At 30.2% G+C, this 21,184-nt stretch overlaps 1 protein-coding gene across 1 annotated transcript in view; it reads left to right on the top strand.

Annotated features, from left to right (window-relative positions):
• LOC111633585 (multidrug resistance-associated protein 4-like) overlaps positions 1 to 21,184 on the top strand; it is a 58,960-nt gene that overhangs the window by 34,677 nt on the left and 3,099 nt on the right. Inside the window, exons 22-38 of the mRNA XM_023378193.1 lie at positions 4,370 to 4,466; positions 4,956 to 5,141; positions 6,695 to 6,713; positions 7,403 to 7,636; positions 7,709 to 7,809; positions 7,891 to 8,013; positions 8,150 to 8,305; positions 10,104 to 10,193; positions 10,277 to 10,414; positions 11,945 to 12,032; positions 13,113 to 13,253; positions 17,668 to 17,901; positions 17,974 to 18,074; positions 18,156 to 18,353; positions 18,415 to 18,570; positions 20,369 to 20,458; positions 20,542 to 20,714. Of these exons, the coding sequence (XP_023233961.1) occupies positions 4,370 to 4,466; positions 4,956 to 5,141; positions 6,695 to 6,713; positions 7,403 to 7,636; positions 7,709 to 7,809; positions 7,891 to 8,013; positions 8,150 to 8,305; positions 10,104 to 10,193; positions 10,277 to 10,414; positions 11,945 to 12,032; positions 13,113 to 13,253; positions 17,668 to 17,901; positions 17,974 to 18,074; positions 18,156 to 18,353; positions 18,415 to 18,570; positions 20,369 to 20,458; positions 20,542 to 20,714 (2,325 nt within the window). The remainder of the gene's footprint in view (positions 1 to 4,369; positions 4,467 to 4,955; positions 5,142 to 6,694; positions 6,714 to 7,402; positions 7,637 to 7,708; positions 7,810 to 7,890; positions 8,014 to 8,149; positions 8,306 to 10,103; positions 10,194 to 10,276; positions 10,415 to 11,944; positions 12,033 to 13,112; positions 13,254 to 17,667; positions 17,902 to 17,973; positions 18,075 to 18,155; positions 18,354 to 18,414; positions 18,571 to 20,368; positions 20,459 to 20,541; positions 20,715 to 21,184) is intronic.

Here is a 21,184-nt window from a genome sequence, read left to right as displayed (position 1 = left end):
GTTTTAAATTCGAATTTGTTATTGCGTATTGGTTCGATTATAGAACGATTGTAAACGTTTCAGAAAATTGATCAAATTGAAAATAGTTCGTTTGATTTTCGGCAATTCTCTTCAGCGGTAGGTGTTATATAACAATTACTATGGTTATTGAAATATTGGATGTAAATGGGGTTTGCTTGCAAAACCTCCGCTGACGAAGTCGCGGGTAACAGCTAGTATATATATAAAATATAATGTAATTAATATTATTCTTATTGAATCGTGTTTGATATTTTTATAATTCAGTTTCTTCTTCACGGAAATAATTTTTGTTCATAAAGATAATTCAGCAACGATAATAACATGGACTACGCCCATGCTTCTTCCACAACTTCTTCACTTTTGTGTCTGGTTTTTAAAAAAATTCCACGTTAAATTTTGATGATTTCGTTAAAGAAAACGCTTAGTGAAATCCTGGCATAGGCATAAATTACTTTTTGGAAAATATTATTGACTCAGAGAAAAGATTTATTCAAAAAACGAGTGTCCACTTTTGCCATTTAACGCTTAATAACAAAAAAGTATTGTAACACTTTTGGGTGTTGTTTTTTGGAATATAAATACACACAGTTGCTTGATGGTTTTCCAGAGTTCGGTAATTTTCCAATGAACTACGAAAAAGATATCCGAGTCCCAAAAAAAGGACCAGATTTACATCCCTCATCCCCACCTCGTTACTTACCTCTTGAATTGCCTCTGCTGTAACAGCATGTCCGGGCCTGTACCTATTTAAAATACATGTCATTTCCTTTTGTCAACATATCAGCAATTGTGCTGAACTCCTCCCTCTCATCCTATCGAAAATTTTCAACTTTTATGTAACTATTTCAAATATATGTTTTTTCGCACTGACTTTCAATATGGAGAAGCGTCAGAGACACGTAGTCAATTTGATGTAATAAAACAGGAGAGAAACAGACTTAGACTTATAATTTTCTTCCTGCAAAAGTGGGGATTGTCAATTATGGTTATAAGGAAAGACACATGTATAAGTATACATTGTCAGGATGAAACTTAACTAGCTTTATTGTATCCTTATTCTATATGCTAATATATTATCCACATTAAAATTATTTATTTCTCATACATTTAGTAAATGTAAGTAATAAAAATGGCCAGTTATTTCGGTCTGTGGGGACGAAGAGTTATAATTCTACGAAGTAAAATGCTCTGTCTATTTAGTAAGCAGATATCTGGATAACATAACCAGTAAAAACTAAAGGAATAGCTTGCCCCTCTAATTGATAGTCCTAATATATGGACTAGTAATGAAAATAACGCGTTATGTAATTACTAGTCTGAAATATTATACCAATTTATTTATTTATTTATTTTCAAATGCAATAAGCAATAACTCTATTATCTTGAATTAATTTAAGTTCTCTTGAAAATAGATTTTTACATATTCATTACAATAATAGATTAAAAATGTAGCTTGTATTTAAAATGAGTTCTCTTATTTCAGGTATATTTTGTCATTATCGGTATGTTTGTGATTGAAGCAATAATCTGTCCTTATTTACTCATAGTAATATTTCTCTTTTTATACTCATTTCATTTTTTATGGACCACCCATACACGAGTATTGAAAAGCATAAAATATTTGGAAGGAAAATGTATGTATTTCTTATGTACAGCAATTTATTTCTTTTAAATATATGATGGACATATTGTTATGGTTAAGAAATTATTTTTAATGATCTTTTCTACTAAAAGACAAAATACATTATTATATGTTGGGTCACTTATTCAACAGACATATTTTAATGTTATATAACATGGAAAAGGTTCATTTTCAGGTTTATTACGTTATGTAGTTGTTTACTGCTACGATAATGTTAATAGATTGTAGAGTAATAAATAGCTATTTTTAGTTTTAATGTAACACAAAATGTATCGAAGTGTCTATATGATTTTAAATGTAAAAAAATCGTAAAATATTTTAATTTAATATCGCTATGCAAGTCCATTATAATTTTCTATTATAATATTTTATAATAGAAAAAAAATTACATAAAGTAATCATATGATAAAATGACCTTTTTCATGTTATAATATTTTGAAATGCATCTAGGCTCCTTGCTTTTATGAAAGGCAATGAGCCCCGACACGGGTTGATGATTTCTTTCATTTAATTATATTATTATAAATTATACAAAAAGTTTTTTCGCAGGCAGAAGTCCCGTATTTTCTCATCTGAGTGTGTCTCTATATGGACTGACAACAATCAGAGCACTTAATGCAGAAAATAAATTCAAGTCAACATTCAATAAATATCAAGATAAACACACAGCAACATGGTTTATTTACGTGGCTTTAAATCGATGGAATTGCGCATACAGTCATTTCTTCTGTCTTCTAAATCTTTTTATTTCTTTTGTCGTTTTGACTGTTTCGATGAATGAAGGTAAGTGGATATATTTTGAATTTTCTCTATTCTGTATGTAACTCAACACTTAATTTTTTCGTGACATAATAGATGATGCAGGAAGTAAAATTGGTCTTGTTGTCAATTACGGATTAATGGTATTCTTACTTTTTCAATGGAGTATTAAGCATTCGTCTGAAATTGACTATATGGTATGTTTGTATATTATATTCAACAATACATAATGTATATTAATATTTCGATAAATTTTGTGTATTGGTATTTAATTTTAGACGAATTCTGTTACCCGTATACTGAATTATAGTAACTTAAAACCGGAAGCAGCGTACGAAAGTTCTCCCGAAATACAACCTCCTGCTGATTGGCCTCAGAAAGGAAATATTGAATTTAAGAATGTTTCTTTACAATATTCCAATTGCAAAAATACTGTACTAAATAATTTATCATTTCGTATCAAGTCGGGAGAAAAGGTAAAATATCTGAAATTTTCCAAATTAAGATTTTTCTTATATTTTTTAATCTTGATTTTAGATAGGAATTGTTGGAAGAACAGGAGCTGGAAAGAGTTCTATCATTTCTGCGTTATTTCGTATGACAGAACCTAACGGAAACATTATCATTGACGGAGTTGTTACTCAAGACATCGGTCTGAGAGATCTACGTAGTAAAATATCGATTATTCCTCAAGTAAATAGTTATAAACCTAAAATTGATTGAATTACTTTAATAATTACCAATTCTCAAAAGCCAGTAATAATGGTAACAGTGAAACTATTTTGAATTTTGAAATTACAACACAATTTTTTGAATGACCAAATATACAGGGTGTTTCAAGAGTTTCCATATAGTGGCACAAATCAAGCCCACCAGTGACTAAATAAATAAAAAACCATTGAACACTGATAGCTGGCCATCGTGCACTGTTCTAAGTTTTCTTCACGTGTCTACCACGTAAACAGAATCAAGTTTCCCCATTGGAAGTCCTGCTAGAAGTTACCTCATTGGAAGCTTACCCACGAGTTCCGTTGCCTTACTCTGTCAATCCACCAACTCAAATTTTAATGCTGACATTTTAATGTTTTGTAAATAAAGTTACATTTCACCTTTGTATGTATGAAAACTTTTGAGGCACCCTGTATTTATTAGATCAAAAGATTTTGTAAACGTGTTGTACTATCTAGAGCAACTTATAGTTGCATTTCTTTCTAGAACTAACAGAATTAGAGTGGTTCCAAATTATCGAAAATGCAAGTAACAGATATTTCAGATTGTTTCAAGATACTATCATCTATATACCGTGTTTCCCCGAAAATAAGACAGTATCTTATATTAATTTTTGCCCTCAAAGATGCGCTAAGTCTTATTTTCCGGGGATGTCTTATTTTNTAATGGAAATAAGGAAACGTAGCATATGTGTGATCTCCTTAAGATGGATACGTGTTACGAGATCAGGTTACTCTATAATCATATATTTAAATATTATATAATATTTATACTTGTGTACGTTCTGTATATCAAGTTTTATATCTATATATATATTATGAGAAATACTAATATAGGTTTTACTTATTTTAGGATATAAGTTTATTTCCAGAAGAAGATTTGACAGTTGTAGGTGAAAGAGGAGTGATGATGAGCGGTGGTCAGAAAGCAAGAATTAATCTTGCAAGGTCAGAAACTTCTTATTTTAAGAAAAATAAGATCAACACAATCGTAGATATTGCTTCTCGGTGTAATACTTACCCATTGATTATGTTGTAAATATATTTAAATATATATTTTCAGAGCATTATACGTAGATGCAGATATATTCCTCCTTGATGATCCGTTAAGTGCTGTTGATGCTCCAGTAGCGAAACACTTATTCGTAAAGTAAATAGTGGATTTAAACGTTAGTCAATACGTATATTTTAATGTATTTAAAAATTTATTATTTTTCAGATGTATAAAAGAATATTTAAAAGAAAAAGTTTGCATTCTCGTTACACATCAAATACAATTTCTAAATTCTACAACTAAAATTTTAGTGTTAAATAAGGTGAGAAAATTAATATATCATATACAACTTTGCTTGATAATCTTCTATGTTAGTCATAATATTCAATAATACAGTCGAACCTGAGAACAGATCGCTATTTTTGATTTGTAAATTAGTGCACGAAACCTGTCACCATTTTCATTAATTATTTGCAGGTTATTTTCTATGATCGTTAGTTCATAAAGAACAAAATTTCATAAAAAAAAAACAATCGTTATATAGAACGATTATTTCCATGCTTTTTGTCAATGGCCGTTATTTTATGGATTTCGACTGTATTTCAATTAGCAAATTCTTATTAAATTCTACTTCTATTCATTCTATAGAAAAATATTTCACGAAATGTAAGCCACTATAATTGTATTACAAATATGTACTGTATAAAGATAACGAAAAATATTTCTCTTGTGTAACATGTATTAATTTATCGTTTAAATAAATATATTAATTCAAATATTGTTAATACAAATTTCTGTTGTTTTATTTTAGGGAAAATGTGAATTCTTTGGCAATCGTAATGAAATGAAATGTTGTGAATGCTATGCAGAAGATTCACGAGAAAATGAAATTGTTAAAAGTAGCATGGAATTGTCGACCGTATGTTTCAACGACAAAAAAATACCTAACATTAAACAAGTTGACGTGCTTCAAGATGTCGAAATTAATAATAATGTAGTAAGAGTTGACTTTGATTGTTAACAAAATTTTTTAATTAATTAAAATTTTATCGCGATTTTAATTTACCTTTAATGACGCACGCTTCACGCTTAATTGCTTTTTAATAGTTTTTTAATGGGAGTTTGATATCAAATTTCATTCATCGTTCTAAAGTTGTGGTGCACTGATTTTCCTTCGGTAAAGTTATTTAAAGCTAGTTTCTGATGTCAAAAACGATCTCCGATAGTTTTTTAATTTTTTTAATTAATAGATTTTATTATATATAAGTTTAATTAAGTNATGTAATTAATATTATTCTTATTGAATCGTGTTTGATATTTTTATAATTCAGTTTCTTCTTCACGGAAATAATTTTTGTTCATAAAGATAATTCAGCAACGATAATAACATGGACTACGCCCATGCTTCTTCCACAACTTCTTCACTTTTGTGTCTGGTTTTTAAAAAAATTCCACGTTAAATTTTGATGATTTCGTTAAAGAAAACGCTTAGTGAAATCCTGGCATAGGCATAAATTACTTTTTGGAAAATATTATTGACTCAGAGAAAAGATTTATTCAAAAAACGAGTGTCCACTTTTGCCATTTAACGCTTAATAACAAAAAAGTATTGTAACACTTTTGGGTGTTGTTTTTTGGAATATAAATACACACAGTTGCTTGATGGTTTTCCAGAGTTCGGTAATTTTCCAATGAACTACGAAAAAGATATCCGAGTCCCAAAAAAAGGACCAGATTTACATCCCTCATCCCCACCTCGTTACTTACCTCTTGAATTGCCTCTGCTGTAACAGCATGTCCGGGCCTGTACCTATTTAAAATACATGTCATTTCCTTTTGTCAACATATCAGCAATTGTGCTGAACTCCTCCCTCTCATCCTATCGAAAATTTTCAACTTTTATGTAACTATTTCAAATATATGTTTTTTCGCACTGACTTTCAATATGGAGAAGCGTCAGAGACACGTAGTCAATTTGATGTAATAAAACAGGAGAGAAACAGACTTAGACTTATAATTTTCTTCCTGCAAAAGTGGGGATTGTCAATTATGGTTATAAGGAAAGACACATGTATAAGTATACATTGTCAGGATGAAACTTAACTAGCTTTATTGTATCCTTATTCTATATGCTAATATATTATCCACATTAAAATTATTTATTTCTCATACATTTAGTAAATGTAAGTAATAAAAATGGCCAGTTATTTCGGTCTGTGGGGACGAAGAGTTATAATTCTACGAAGTAAAATGCTCTGTCTATTTAGTAAGCAGATATCTGGATAACATAACCAGTAAAAACTAAAGGAATAGCTTGCCCCTCTAATTGATAGTCCTAATATATGGACTAGTAATGAAAATAACGCTTTATGTAATTACTAGTCTGAAATATTATACCAATTTATTTATTTATTTATTTTCAAATGCAATAAGCAATAACTCTATTATCTTGAATTAATTTAAGTTCTCTTGAAAATAGATTTTTACATATTCATTACAATAATAGATTAAAAATGTAGCTTGTATTTAAAATGAGTTCTCTTATTTCAGGTATATTTTGTCATTATCGGTATGTTTGTGATTGAAGCAATAATCTGTCCTTATTTACTCATAGTAATATTTCTCTTTTTATACTCATTTCATTTTTTATGGACCACCCATACACGAGTATTGAAAAGCATAAAATATTTGGAAGGAAAATGTATGTATTTCTTATGTACAGCAATTTATTTCTTTTAAATATATGATGGACATATTGTTATGGTTAAGAAATTATTTTTAATGATCTTTTCTACTAAAAGACAAAATACATTATTATATGTTGGGTCACTTATTCAACAGACATATTTTAATGTTATATAACATGGAAAAGGTTCATTTTCAGGTTTATTACGTTATGTAGTTGTTTACTGCTACGATAATGTTAATAGATTGTAGAGTAATAAATAGCTATTTTTAGTTTTAATGTAACACAAAATGTATCGAAGTGTCTATATGATTTTAAATGTAAAAAAATCGTAAAATATTTTAATTTAATATCGCTATGCAAGTCCATTATAATTTTCTATTATAATATTTTATAATAGAAAAAAAATTACATAAAGTAATCATATGATAAAATGACCTTTTTCATGTTATAATATTTTGAAATGCATCTAGGCTCCTTGTTTTTATGAAAGGCAATGAGCCCCGACACGGGTTGATGATTTCTTTCATTTAATTATATTATTATAAATTATACAAAAAGTTTTTTCGCAGGCAGAAGTCCCGTATTTTCTCATCTGAGTGTGTCTCTATATGGACTGACAACAATCAGAGCACTTAATGCAGAAAATAAATTCAAGTCAACATTCAATAAATATCAAGATAAACACACAGCAACATGGTTTATTTACGTGGCTTTAAATCGATGGAATTGCGCATACAGTCATTTCTTCTGTCTTCTAAATCTTTTTATTTCTTTTGTCGTTTTGACTGTTTCGATGAATGAAGGTAAGTGGATATATTTTGAATTTTCTCTATTCTGTATGTAACTCAACACTTAATTTTTTCGTGACATAATAGATGATGCAGGAAGTAAAATTGGTCTTGTTGTCAATTACGGATTAATGGTATTCTTACTTTTTCAATGGAGTATTAAGCATTCGTCTGAAATTGACTATATGGTATGTTTGTATATTATATTCAACAATACATAATGTATATTAATATTTCGATAAATTTTGTGTATTGGTATTTAATTTTAGACGAATTCTGTTACCCGTATACTGAATTATAGTAACTTAAAACCGGAAGCAGCGTACGAAAGTTCTCCCGAAATACAACCTCCTGCTGATTGGCCTCAGAAAGGAAATATTGAATTTAAGAATGTTTCTTTACAATATTCAAATTGCAAAAATACTGTACTAAATAATTTATCATTTCGTATCAAGTCGGGAGAAAAGGTAAAATATCTGAAATTTTCCAAATTAAGATTTTTCTTATATTTTTTAATCTTGATTTTAGATAGGAATTGTTGGAAGAACAGGAGCTGGAAAGAGTTCTATCATTTCTGCGTTATTTCGTATGACAGAACCTAACGGAAACATTATCATTGACGGAGTTGTTACTCAAGACATCGGTCTGAGAGATCTACGTAGTAAAATATCGATTATTCCTCAAGTAAATAGTTATAAACCTAAAATTGATTGAATTACTTTAATAATTACCAATTCTCAAAAGCCAGTAATAATGGTAACAGTGAAACTATTTTGAATTTTGAAATTACAACACAATTTTTTGAATGACCAAATATACAGGGTGTTTCAAGAGTTTCCATATAGTGGCACAAATCAAGCCCACCAGTGACTAAATAAATAAAAAACCATTGAACACTGATAGCTGGCCATCGTGCACTGTTCTAAGTTTTCTTCACGTGTCTACCACGTAAACAGAATCAAGTTTCCCCATTGGAAGTCCTGCTAGAAGTTACCTCATTGGAAGCTTACCCACGAGTTCCGTTGCCTTACTCTGTCAATCCACCAACTCAAATTTTAATGCTGACATTTTAATGTTTTGTAAATAAAGTTACATTTCACCTTTGTATGTATGAAAACTTTTGAGGCACCCTGTATTTATTAGATCAAAAGATTTTGTAAACGTGTTGTACTATCTAGAGCAACTTATAGTTGCATTTCTTTCTAGAACTAACAGAATTAGAGTGGTTCCAAATTATCGAAAATGCAAGTAACAGATATTTCAGATTGTTTCAAGATACTATCATCTATATACCGTGTTTCCCCGAAAATAAGACAGTATCTTATATTAATTTTTGCCCTCAAAGATGCGCTAAGTCTTATTTTCCGGGGATGTCTTATTTTTCCATGAAGAAGAATTCACATTTATTGTTGAACAAAAAAATTCCCAAGTCTAACTTAAACGAGAGTGAATTATATCCGCTCGTGTCGAACTGAACTAACGAAGTTCCCGTGCTGGAGTGAACTTCTCACTCTCGCTTCAACTTAACCTTTTCATAGCGTCGACATCGGGCTCGGTGACCAATTAGTGCTTACTGAACCGTAGCACTATGCAAATGTGATGGAACCTGATTCCCGGCCGACCAATTAACGATCACCAGCCGTAACGTTATGCAAATCTGTGATTCCCAAGCCATAGTCTTATGCAAATCATGCCGTGTGGCGTGATTATCTGCTGTCCAATCAGTGGCTGTACTTTCAAAAAGCCAACGGCCACTTTCAACCATCTCTCGATGACCGTTACGAGTAAAAAAAAATTTGCTAGGTCTTACTATCAGGGGGAGGTCTTATATTTCGCAATTTAGCAAAACCTGTGCTAGGTCTTATTTTCGGGGAAACACGGTACTTTCTGAAAGTTGCTGTTAGTGCTGTATGATTTCTATCGGCTCATGCTACATTACGATTCCCAGTTTTTCCTGGGTTTCTTTTATCAGTCTGGAGATGCACAGGAAAGGACAATACTGTATTTAAAATAAAAAGCATAAAAAAGGATTATGAATGCATTATTGACTAAGATAATTAATTTATTATTGATACGTCCCAGAACTAATACTGATTCGCAAAATACTGGCATGCTGCATTGTTATTTGAGAATTCTGGATTACTCGATATTTTCGTAGTGTATTTGATTATGGAGTGTCACAATATTGAACAGCTACAATATATACATTAAAAAATTGTTTTTATGTAATCATATTAAAACATCAGGCATGATAGTGTTGTTCGTGAAAAAGTGAACATCCTTTTACATTAACACCCTGTATTCCGAATACATAGGCCTACATTTAGTTATATCACTATAATCACAATCATTTTGCAGAATGATGACTAAAGTAATAAATTTAAAAAATTGCGATCTGTTCAGGGTTTATTTGAAATCATGGATTAAATTTTATACCATGAATCCATAAATAGAGATTTTTAAATACGCCATTTGTTTTCAGGATCCAATACTATTTACTGGTCCTCTTCGCAGAAACATCGATCCTTTTAATGAGTATTCCGAAGACATATTGTGGCAAGCCATTGAAGAGGTTAGGATAATTAAATGTTTAAATTCGTTTGTTAAACAATCTTTATTTCAATGTTTTCACTGAACGAAGTATTCTAATCAAAGGTGGAATTAAAAGATGTAATAAGAAAATTGCCTGGAGGATTGGATGCACATCTATCAGAAGGAGGACGAAATTTTAGCATTGGACAAAGGCAATTAATCTGTTTAGCCAGAGCAATTCTTCGTCAAAATAAAATTCTTGTAATGGATGAAGCAACTTCTAATATTGATAATACGTAAGTAAAGTCACTCATAATAATTATTAAATTATATGATAAAATCAATGCACTTTGTTCATTTATGCCACAGTATTTTTAGATGTATAATATTTTGTTTTTTTTTCACTTCGAACAATACGATTTATCAAAATCAAATTACGTAAACAGTATATATGAACTCTCCTACCAGAGACAGTAAGAGAGTTGATTTACTTAAATAAATAATGAAATAAATCACAATAATCAACTACCAATGATAAATTCTTGTGAACTGATAAGTAAGACCTGAAACCAGTGTTGCCGTTCCTAGTACATTTGTACTTTTCTGGTACATTTTGCCCTTTCCAGTAAATTAAAAGTACATTTAGATTTTTAATACATTTTCAGTACATTATAATATTTCAAGAANACCCTTGTCCTCCCGAGACTTCTGAGAGAATGTCCCGGGAAATCTGACTCCAGCTGTGTTCAAGGTCATCCAGCTGTGTAAACAATGACTCATCGGTGTTAAATTTCACAGAAAGGCAAGACAAAGGAAAATAAAATTTGGAGCTTTTTCTTCAAAATGTTTAAAAATATAAGTCTAGTTAGTATTCACCCTACTTTAAACCCTTCTCCTCCCGAGACATTTTTGAGAATGTCCCGGGATATACGACAAGGTCATCCAGCTGTGTAAACAATGACTTGTCAGTGTCAAATTTCACAGAAAGCGGAGACAAAGGAAAATAAAATTTGAAGCTTTTTCTTCAAAATTAACGCATTTCTTTCGTTTTTTTTTTCAGTTTTAAGTATTTTTTATGTTTAATTACATTAATATCAAAAATTACTCGACGCTTAAGGAGTTAAATACTGGTACTTATTATATCATTGTAACTACAATTATAATGTATTTACATTTTTTTTCAAAACTTTTTATATTATAACTTTTTAATCTTCGATGGGGTGTATCAAGTAATTATACAGTAAATCAGAACAATAAGCGTATTTCACTTTATACGATTTCACTTTACAAAAATTTTATTTTTAGTTGTTTCGTTATTGAGGAATTATGCCTAATCTGTGAATATATGGACTAACTATTTGTATCATAGAAATACAATTTTCAATGGCACCGCAAAACAAACACAAGATGACAAATTTACATTGAATAATATTAATAATTCAAATCTAAATTTGAAGATAATATCCCAAGTTTTCCACGAAAATATAATCAGGTTGTATAGTGAGCAAAGCCAAATAAAATAATTTTTCTATAAGGAAATCAATACTTCAAAACATTACATCTTTTGATGTATATTTCTTAATTAACAGTAATTTACTTTTAGTGTTAATTAGTTTAATTTGATACAAGAACAATTAGAATTCACACACAACAATGTAAAACATTAACACTCTTTTTAAAGGCAATTACAAATAGGAAATTTACGTTTTTCAGCATGAAATGCTTACTTTTCAAGAATATAGTGTAATGTTTCAATTAAAGTATAAATGTTTTAACTATTATTTTTTCTAGAATACCAATCACAAGCAATTACAAGAAGATAAAAGACATGGAGTTGTAGGATTATCTGTTTATAAAGCATATGTTAATGCTGGAGCTGGTTTATTCTTCAAGTTTCTTATAATCTTAATGCTTTTCTCAACTCAGGCCGTTTACAGTTTCGGCGATTATTGGATGATTAAATGGTATGAATTTGAACTTTATTAGTTTTAATTCGTAATTTCGTAACTAGAAATGTAATGAATATCCTCCAATTAACTCTTCATATTACAAAGTTTCACGTATTACTTTCAACTTCTTAATATTTGCATAGTGCCATCTACGACTTTCAATATTCCTTTAACTTAGATACTACTTTGTATTGTTTCTTTATTTATGTATTGATGTCAGCGTGAAATTTCTGAAAAAAATCTTATAAAACCTCACATTCAAAGCGCTTCACTGAAAATGTTCTGTTATATCGAGAAAATTTTTTATTTGTAATTACAGTAGACCGTCGTTTATTTGAATCAATTGGAACTGGAACTGTTCGAATAACTTGTTTTTCGGATAACCGATTATGTACGAAAAAATATATTAACCTATCCCGTGTTGAAATTTTTCTCCGTTGGGTGTCGCTTTGCGTTGAATTTTCGTCGATGTTAAGCTTAACATAAACTTTCTAAAATAATAATCGTGGCTATTGTATCGTTAAAAATTATTTCTTTATTTTGTACAAACAAAATAAATATATTTAATATAAAAACTAAAAAAATTATACTTTAGAAGTTAATTTAGTATCAAAAAACGTAAAATATTTGAGTAGCCCAAGACATAGCCAAAGATGGCAGCGCCACAGCACTAGCGAAAATTTAAATTTGCCAACTGGAATTCTTTCGGATAACCGACGTTTCGGATAACAGACTTTCGGCTAAACGACGCTCTACTGTATTAGATTTATTGATATAGATTTATATTAAATAATGCACTTGTAGTTTATTCTGAGTGATAAGTGATTATACATATATTAAAATAATAAATCCATTTTTATGTTTAATTTTCAGGTTAAACGATGAAAAAATTTACAATCAAAACAGAGAAAAGTTTGAAAATTTTTCATACGAGACAAGTAACACGAACTTTACAAAAACTATAAATTTTCAAACTCTTGAATTCAACATGTACATTTTTTTTGGATTAGTTTGTGCAACATTTGTTATGACATTAGTTTCTGCATCATTGTTTTACGAAATGTTCATGGCAGCATCTATAAAGCTTCACAATAATATGTTTCGATGTATTATTCGTACTCCAATATCGTTCCTGGATAGCAATCCTGTTGGTATGTAAATAATAGACTGTATTCATTTATTTTATTAATAATTGTATAACGTAAATGATTTTAATACATTTTTTATAATGTATTAAAATGTATTAAGTGCAGTCTGGATTATCAGTTTAGTTTTTCTATTTAGAAACTTAAAATGAATATAATTTCTAGTATTAACCAAAAAAGTTTAAAAACAATTTGTCAAAATAAATGATTATCGTTTCCGTTGAAGAATTCAACAATTCAGGAATTAATTTTCTATAAGCAATTATGCATTTTATATGTAAAATATTATTTATTACTAAAGCTATAAAAAATAAAAAAATGCTCATAATACACGAATTTATAAAATTTAAATAAATATATTTTAAAATATAAAATATTTCTTAATTTGTCTTTTAATTTTTACTAATTTCCAGGGAAAATTCTAGATCGATTTTCAACAGACATTAACAGCATTGATGATTCATTAACTAGTATAGTTTATGAAGTCATAAGAGTAAGTTTTAATTAGTTTTCAGTAATAATAGTAAAATATATAGCTTCATTACAATAATATATATATAGTTTATTCATAGTTTTATATGTATTGTACATTACATTGGGATAATCTCTCTTATAGTTAGTAATACCAAAAGTTTAATGTACATAGGGACACCTCAATTGGTCTATCATTTAAAAAGTAATATTTTCAAAATTGCGATGAAATTTAGATTGTTACCAGAGTTACAAATATTAAAAGTATAAGCATTTAAAATTTACAACTGGAAATTTCAATGTTACATTTCCAGAAGACAAAATTGTCGATCTGCTACTGTACTGTCATAGAGTTTCTATTTGCAGTGAGTCTTCTTCTTAGCATTGTAGTATATTGTGACTTTTCAGACATTTATATAAGTATATGGTACGTTGAAACAAACATTAAAACTTTATATGTGTAAAAATTAGTGACAAAATATGATAGCAGAAAAATAGGGTGTGAGAAAAATTATAAAATTAGTAACATCATTTTTGAATTACCGTGAAATTCGATAATAAATGAATTTTTAAAAATTCATTAAAACTTATTTGAGAAAAACATTTTTTTTTTCAAGAATATTGCTCATTAGAATTAAATCAGATAAGTAGACTTGATTTCATGGATACTTGGAACTGCGACATAATACAATAACAATATATAAGAAAACCAATTTTACCACAGTATAAATAATCTAAATATATAAAATTGCTTGTCCTGACTGACTCACTCATTCATTCACTGATTCATCATCGCCCAGAGCAAACCGCTTAACCTAAAGAGGTGAAATTTGGTACACAGTTAGGGTACGTCATGGAAACGCACACTAAGAAAGGATTTTTCGAAATTCCAACGCGGGGGGGTGAGGGGGAGCATTAAGTCTTAACCGGAAAAACGGCTTCTACTGCGCTATTTTAGATGCGATTTTTTGTTTTTATCTGCGTTTTAGTAGTGAATGCCATGGCAATGCACACTAAGAAGAGATTTTTAGAAAGTCCCCCGCGGGGGGTGAGGAAGAGCATTAAGTCTTAACCGGAAAAACGGCTTCCACTGTACTATTTTAGATGCGATTTTTTTGTTTTTATCTGTGTTGTAGTAGGGTATGCCATGAGAATGCATACTAAGAAGGGATTTTTTGAAATTTCCCCGCGGGGGGTGAGGGAGAGCATTAAGGCTTAACCGGAAGAACGGCTTCTACTGCGCTATTTTAGATGCGATTTTTTGTTTTTATCTGCGTTGTAGTAGGGTATGCCATGAGAATGTACACTAAGAAGGGATTTTTAGAAATTTCCCCGCGGGGGGTGAGGGAGAGAATATAGTTTTCATCGAGTACTTAGGTGTATTAAATTAATAACATTTCAGACATTGTTATAAATATTTTTATCCATTTCGATTTTAAAAATGTTCGAACCGTTTTAAATTCGAATTTGTTATTTCGTATTCGTATTGTATGCGTTTTAGTAGGGTATGCCATGAGAATGGACACTAAGAAGGGATTTTTCTAAATTCTCCCGCGGGGGGAGAGGGAGAGGATTAAGCTTAACCGGAAGAATGGCTTCTACTGTACTATTTTAGATGCGATTTTTTGTTTTCAACTACGTTTAGTCTTCATCGAGTACTTAGGTGTATTAAATTGATCACATTTCAGACATTGTTTAAATATTTTTATATATTTCAATTTTAAAAATGTTCGAACTGTTTTAAATTCGAATTTGTTATTGCGTATTGGTTCGATTATAGAACGATTGTAAACGTTTCAGAAAATTGATCAAATTGAAAATAGTTCGTTTGATTTTCGGCAATTCTCTTCAGCGGTAGGTGTTATATAACAATTACTATGGTTATTGAAATATTGGATGTAAATGGGGTTTGCTTGCAAAACCTCCGCTGACGAAGTCGCGGGTAACAGCTAGTATATATATAAAATATAATGTAATTAATATTATTCTTATTGAATCGTGTTTGATATTTTTATAATTCAGTTTCTTCTTCACGGAAATAATTTTTGTTCATAAAGATAATTCAGCAACGATAATAACATGGACTACGCCCATGCTTCTTCCACAACTTCTTCACTTTTGTGTCTGGTTTTTAAAAAAATTCCACGTTAAATTTTGATGATTTCGTTAAAGAAAACGCTTAGTGAAATCCTGGCATAGGCATAAATTACTTTTTGGAAAATATTATTGACTCAGAGAAAAGATTTATTCAAAAAACGAGTGTCCACTTTTGCCATTTAACGCTTAATAACAAAAAAGTATTGTAACACTTTTGGGTGTTGTTTTTTGGAATATAAATACACACAGTTGCTTGATGGTTTTCCAGAGTTCGGTAATTTTCCAATGAACTACGAAAAAGATATCCGAGTCCCAAAAAAAGGACCAGATTTACATCCCTCATCCCCACCTCGTTACTTACCTCTTGAATTGCCTCTGCTGTAACAGCATGTCCGGGCCTGTACCTATTTAAAATACATGTCATTTCCTTTTGTCAACATATCAGCAATTGTGCTGAACTCCTCCCTCTCATCCTATCGAAAATTTTCAACTTTTATGTAACTATTTCAAATATATGTTTTTTCGCACTGACTTTCAATATGGAGAAGCGTCAGAGACACGTAGTCAATTTGATGTAATAAAACAGGAGAGAAACAGACTTAGACTTATAATTTTCTTCCTGCAAAAGTGGGGATTGTCAATTATGGTTATAAGGAAAGACACATGTATAAGTATACATTGTCAGGATGAAACTTAACTAGCTTTATTGTATCCTTATTCTATATGCTAATATATTATCCACATTAAAATTATTTATTTCTCATACATTTAGTAAATGTAAGTAATAAAAATGGCCAGTTATTTCGGTCTGTGGGGACGAAGAGTTATAATTCTACGAAGTAAAATGCTCTGTCTATTTAGTAAGCAGATATCTGGATAACATAACCAGTAAAAACTAAAGGAATAGCTTGCCCCTCTAATTGATAGTCCTAATATATGGACTAGTAATGAAAATAACGCTTTATGTAATTACTAGTCTGAAATATTATACCAATTTATTTATTTATTTATTTTCAAATGCAATAAGCAATAACTCTATTATCTTGAATTAATTTAAGTTCTCTTGAAAATAGATTTTTACATATTCATTACAATAATAGATTAAAAATGTAGCTTGTATTTAAAATGAGTTCTCTTATTTCAGGTATATTTTGTCATTATCGGTATGTTTGTGATTGAAGCAATAATCTGTCCTTATTTACTCATAGTAATATTTCTCTTTTTATACTCATTTCATTTTTTATGGACCACCCATACACGAGTATTGAAAAGCATAAAATATTTGGAAGGAAAATGTATGTATTTCTTATGTACAGCAATTTATTTCTTTTAAATATATGATGGACATATTGTTATGGTTAAGAAATTATTTTTAATGATCTTTTCTACTAAAAGACAAAATACATTATTATATGTTGGGTCACTTATTCAACAGACATATTTTAATGTTATATAACATGGAAAAGGTTCATTTTCAGGTTTATTACGTTATGTAGTTGTTTACTGCTACGATAATGTTAATAGATTGTAGAGTAATAAATAGCTATTTTTAGTTTTAATGTAACACAAAATGTATCGAAGTGTCTATATGATTTTAAATGTAAAAAAATCGTAAAATATTTTAATTTAATATCGCTATGCAAGTCCATTATAATTTTCTATTATAATATTTTATAATAGAAAAAAAATTACATAAAGTAATCATATGATAAAATGACCTTTTTCATGTTATAATATTTTGAAATGCATCTAGGCTCCTTGTTTTTATGAAAGGCAATGAGCCCCGACACGGGTTGATGATTTCTTTCATTTAATTATATTATTATAAATTATACAAAAAGTTTTTTCGCAGGCAGAAGTCCCGTATTTTCTCATCTGAGTGTGTCTCTATATGGACTGACAACAATCAGAGCACTTAATGCAGAAAATAAATTCAAGTCAACATTCAATAAATATCAAGATAAACACACAGCAACATGGTTTATTTACGTGGCTTTAAATCGATGGAATTGCGCATACAGTCATTTCTTCTGTCTTCTAAATCTTTTTATTTCTTTTGTCGTTTTGACTGTTTCGATGAATGAAGGTAAGTGGATATATTTTGAATTTTCTCTATTCTGTATGTAACTCAACACTTAATTTTTTCGTGACATAATAGATGATGCAGGAAGTAAAATTGGTCTTGTTGTCAATTACGGATTAATGGTATTCTTACTTTTTCAATGGAGTATTAAGCATTCGTCTGAAATTGACTATATGGTATGTTTGTATATTATATTCAACAATACATAATGTATATTAATATTTCGATAAATTTTGTGTATTGGTATTTAATTTTAGACGAATTCTGTTACCCGTATACTGAATTATAGTAACTTAAAACCGGAAGCAGCGTACGAAAGTTCTCCCGAAATACAACCTCCTGCTGATTGGCCTCAGAAAGGAAATATTGAATTTAAGAATGTTTCTTTACAATATTCAAATTGCAAAAATACTGTACTAAATAATTTATCATTTCGTATCAAGTCGGGAGAAAAGGTAAAATATCTGAAATTTTCCAAATTAAGATTTTTCTTATATTTTTTAATCTTGATTTTAGATAGGAATTGTTGGAAGAACAGGAGCTGGAAAGAGTTCTATCATTTCTGCGTTATTTCGTATGACAGAACCTAACGGAAACATTATCATTGACGGAGTTGTTACTCAAGACATCGGTCTGAGAGATCTACGTAGTAAAATATCGATTATTCCTCAAGTAAATAGTTATAAACCTAAAATTGATTGAATTACTTTAATAATTACCAATTCTCAAAAGCCAGTAATAATGGTAACAGTGAAACTATTTTGAATTTTGAAATTACAACACAATTTTTTGAATGACCAAATATACAGGGTGTTTCAAGAGTTTCCATATAGTGGCACAAATCAAGCCCACCAGTGACTAAATAAATAAAAAACCATTGAACACTGATAGCTGGCCATCGTGCACTGTTCTAAGTTTTCTTCACGTGTCTACCACGTAAACAGAATCAAGTTTCCCCATTGGAAGTCCTGCTAGAAGTTACCTCATTGGAAGCTTACCCACGAGTTCCGTTGCCTTACTCTGTCAATCCACCAACTCAAATTTTAATGCTGACATTTTAATGTTTTGTAAATAAAGTTACATTTCACCTTTGTATGTATGAAAACTTTTGAGGCACCCTGTATTTATTAGATCAAAAGATTTTGTAAACGTGTTGTACTATCTAGAGCAACTTATAGTTGCATTTCTTTCTAGAACTAACAGAATTAGAGTGGTTCCAAATTATCGAAAATGCAAGTAACAGATATTTCAGATTGTTTCAAGATACTATCATCTATATACCGTGTTTCCCCGAAAATAAGACAGTATCTTATATTAATTTTTGCCCTCAAAGATGCGCTAAGTCTTATTTTCCGGGGATGTCTTATTTTTCCATGAAGAAGAATTCACATTTATTGTTGAACAAAAAAATTCCCAAGTCTAACTTAAACGAGAGTGAATTATATCCGCTCGTGTCGAACTGAACTAACGAAGTTCCCGTGCTGGAGTGAACTTCTCACTCTCGCTTCAACTTAACCTTTTCATAGCGTCGACATCGGGCTCGGTGACCAATTAGTGCTTACTGAACCGTAGCACTATGCAAATGTGATGGAACCTGATTCCCGGCCGACCAATTAACGATCACCAGCCGTAACGTTATGCAAATCTGTGATTCCCAAGCCATAGTCTTATGCAAATCATGCCGTGTGGCGTGATTATCTGCTGTCCAATCAGTGGCTGTACTTTCAAAAAGCCAACGGCCACTTTCAACCATCTCTCGATGACCGTTACGAGTAAAAAAAAATTTGCTAGGTCTTACTATCAGGGGGAGGTCTTATATTTCGCAATTTAGCAAAACCTGTGCTAGATCTTATTTTCGGGGAAACACGGTACTTTCTGAAAGTTGCTGTTAGTGCTGTATGATTTCTATCGGCTCATGCTACATTACGATTCCCAGTTTTTCCTGGGTTTCTTTTATCAGTCTGGAGATGCACAGGAAAGGACAATACTGTATTTAAAATAAAAAGCATAAAAAAGGATTATGAATGCATTATTGACTAAGATAATTAATTTATTATTGATACGTCTCAGAACTAATACTGATTCGCAAAATACTGGCATGCTGCATTGTTATTTGAGAATTCTGGATTACTCGATATTTTCGTAGTGTATTTGATTATGGAGTGTCACAATATTGAACAGCTACAATATATACATTAAAAAATTGTTTTTATGTAATCATATTAAAACATCAGGCATGATAGTGTTGTTCGTGAAAAAGTGAACATCCTTTTACATTAACACCCTGTATTCCGAATACATAGGCCTACATTTAGTTATATCACTATAATCACAATCATTTTGCAGAATGATGACTAAAGTAATAAATTTAAAAAATTGCGATCTGTTCAGGGTTTATTTGAAATCATGGATTAAATTTTATACCATGAATCCATAAATAGAGATTTTTAAATACGCCATTTGTTTTCAGGATCCAATACTATTTACTGGTCCTCTTCGCAGAAACATCGATCCTTTTAATGAGTATTCCGAAGACATATTGTGGCAAGCCATTGAAGAGGTTAGGATAATTAAATGTTTAAATTCGTTTGTTAAACAATCTTTATTTCAATGTTTTCACTGAACGAAGTATTTTAATCAAAGGTGGAATTAAAAGATGTAATAAGAAAATTGCCTGGAGGATTGGATGCACATCTATCAGAAGGAGGACGAAATTTTAGCATTGGACAAAGGCAATTAATCTGTTTAGCCAGAGCAATTCTTCGTCAAAATAAAATTCTTGTAATGGATGAAGCAACTTCTAATATTGATAATACGTAAGTAAAGTCACTCATAATAATTATTAAATTATGAACTTCAATTTTAGTAATCGTAGTAAAAGAATTAAGGGTTAATGTTACGTATGGTTCAAAAATGGCCGCGCTTTCGACTGTTACAAGGTCTATATAAGAAGATCAGGACACGCGTGATCTACTTCTTGAGCTGCCATTATGGGGTTTTTTGAGTTGCATGTTTTAAGCAAACTTATACGAGCGGTCAATTTTATACAATATTAATTAAACTAAAATTGCATAAATCCTGTAATTTCCAGTCAAAAATATAATAATAATTTCGGATGATTATGCAACCCCAATTTTATGTAACGTTTTCATCAAATAGTTTAAAAGAAACAAGCATCCTTATCTTTTGCTGTCATGATTGAAATTAATTAAATAGGTACTAAAACTGATGCAATTACGTATATACCACTTCGTAAAGTGATGCAATAACATCAAAAAAATTTAAA

The sequence above is a fragment of the Centruroides sculpturatus genome, unplaced genomic scaffold (genome assembly GCF_000671375.1).
Source record: "Centruroides sculpturatus isolate CEXI.00-Female unplaced genomic scaffold, Cexi_2.0 scaffold551, whole genome shotgun sequence".
Taxonomy (NCBI): Eukaryota; Metazoa; Arthropoda; class Arachnida; order Scorpiones; family Buthidae; genus Centruroides; species Centruroides sculpturatus.
This window is presented reverse-complemented; position numbering and strand designations above follow the sequence as displayed.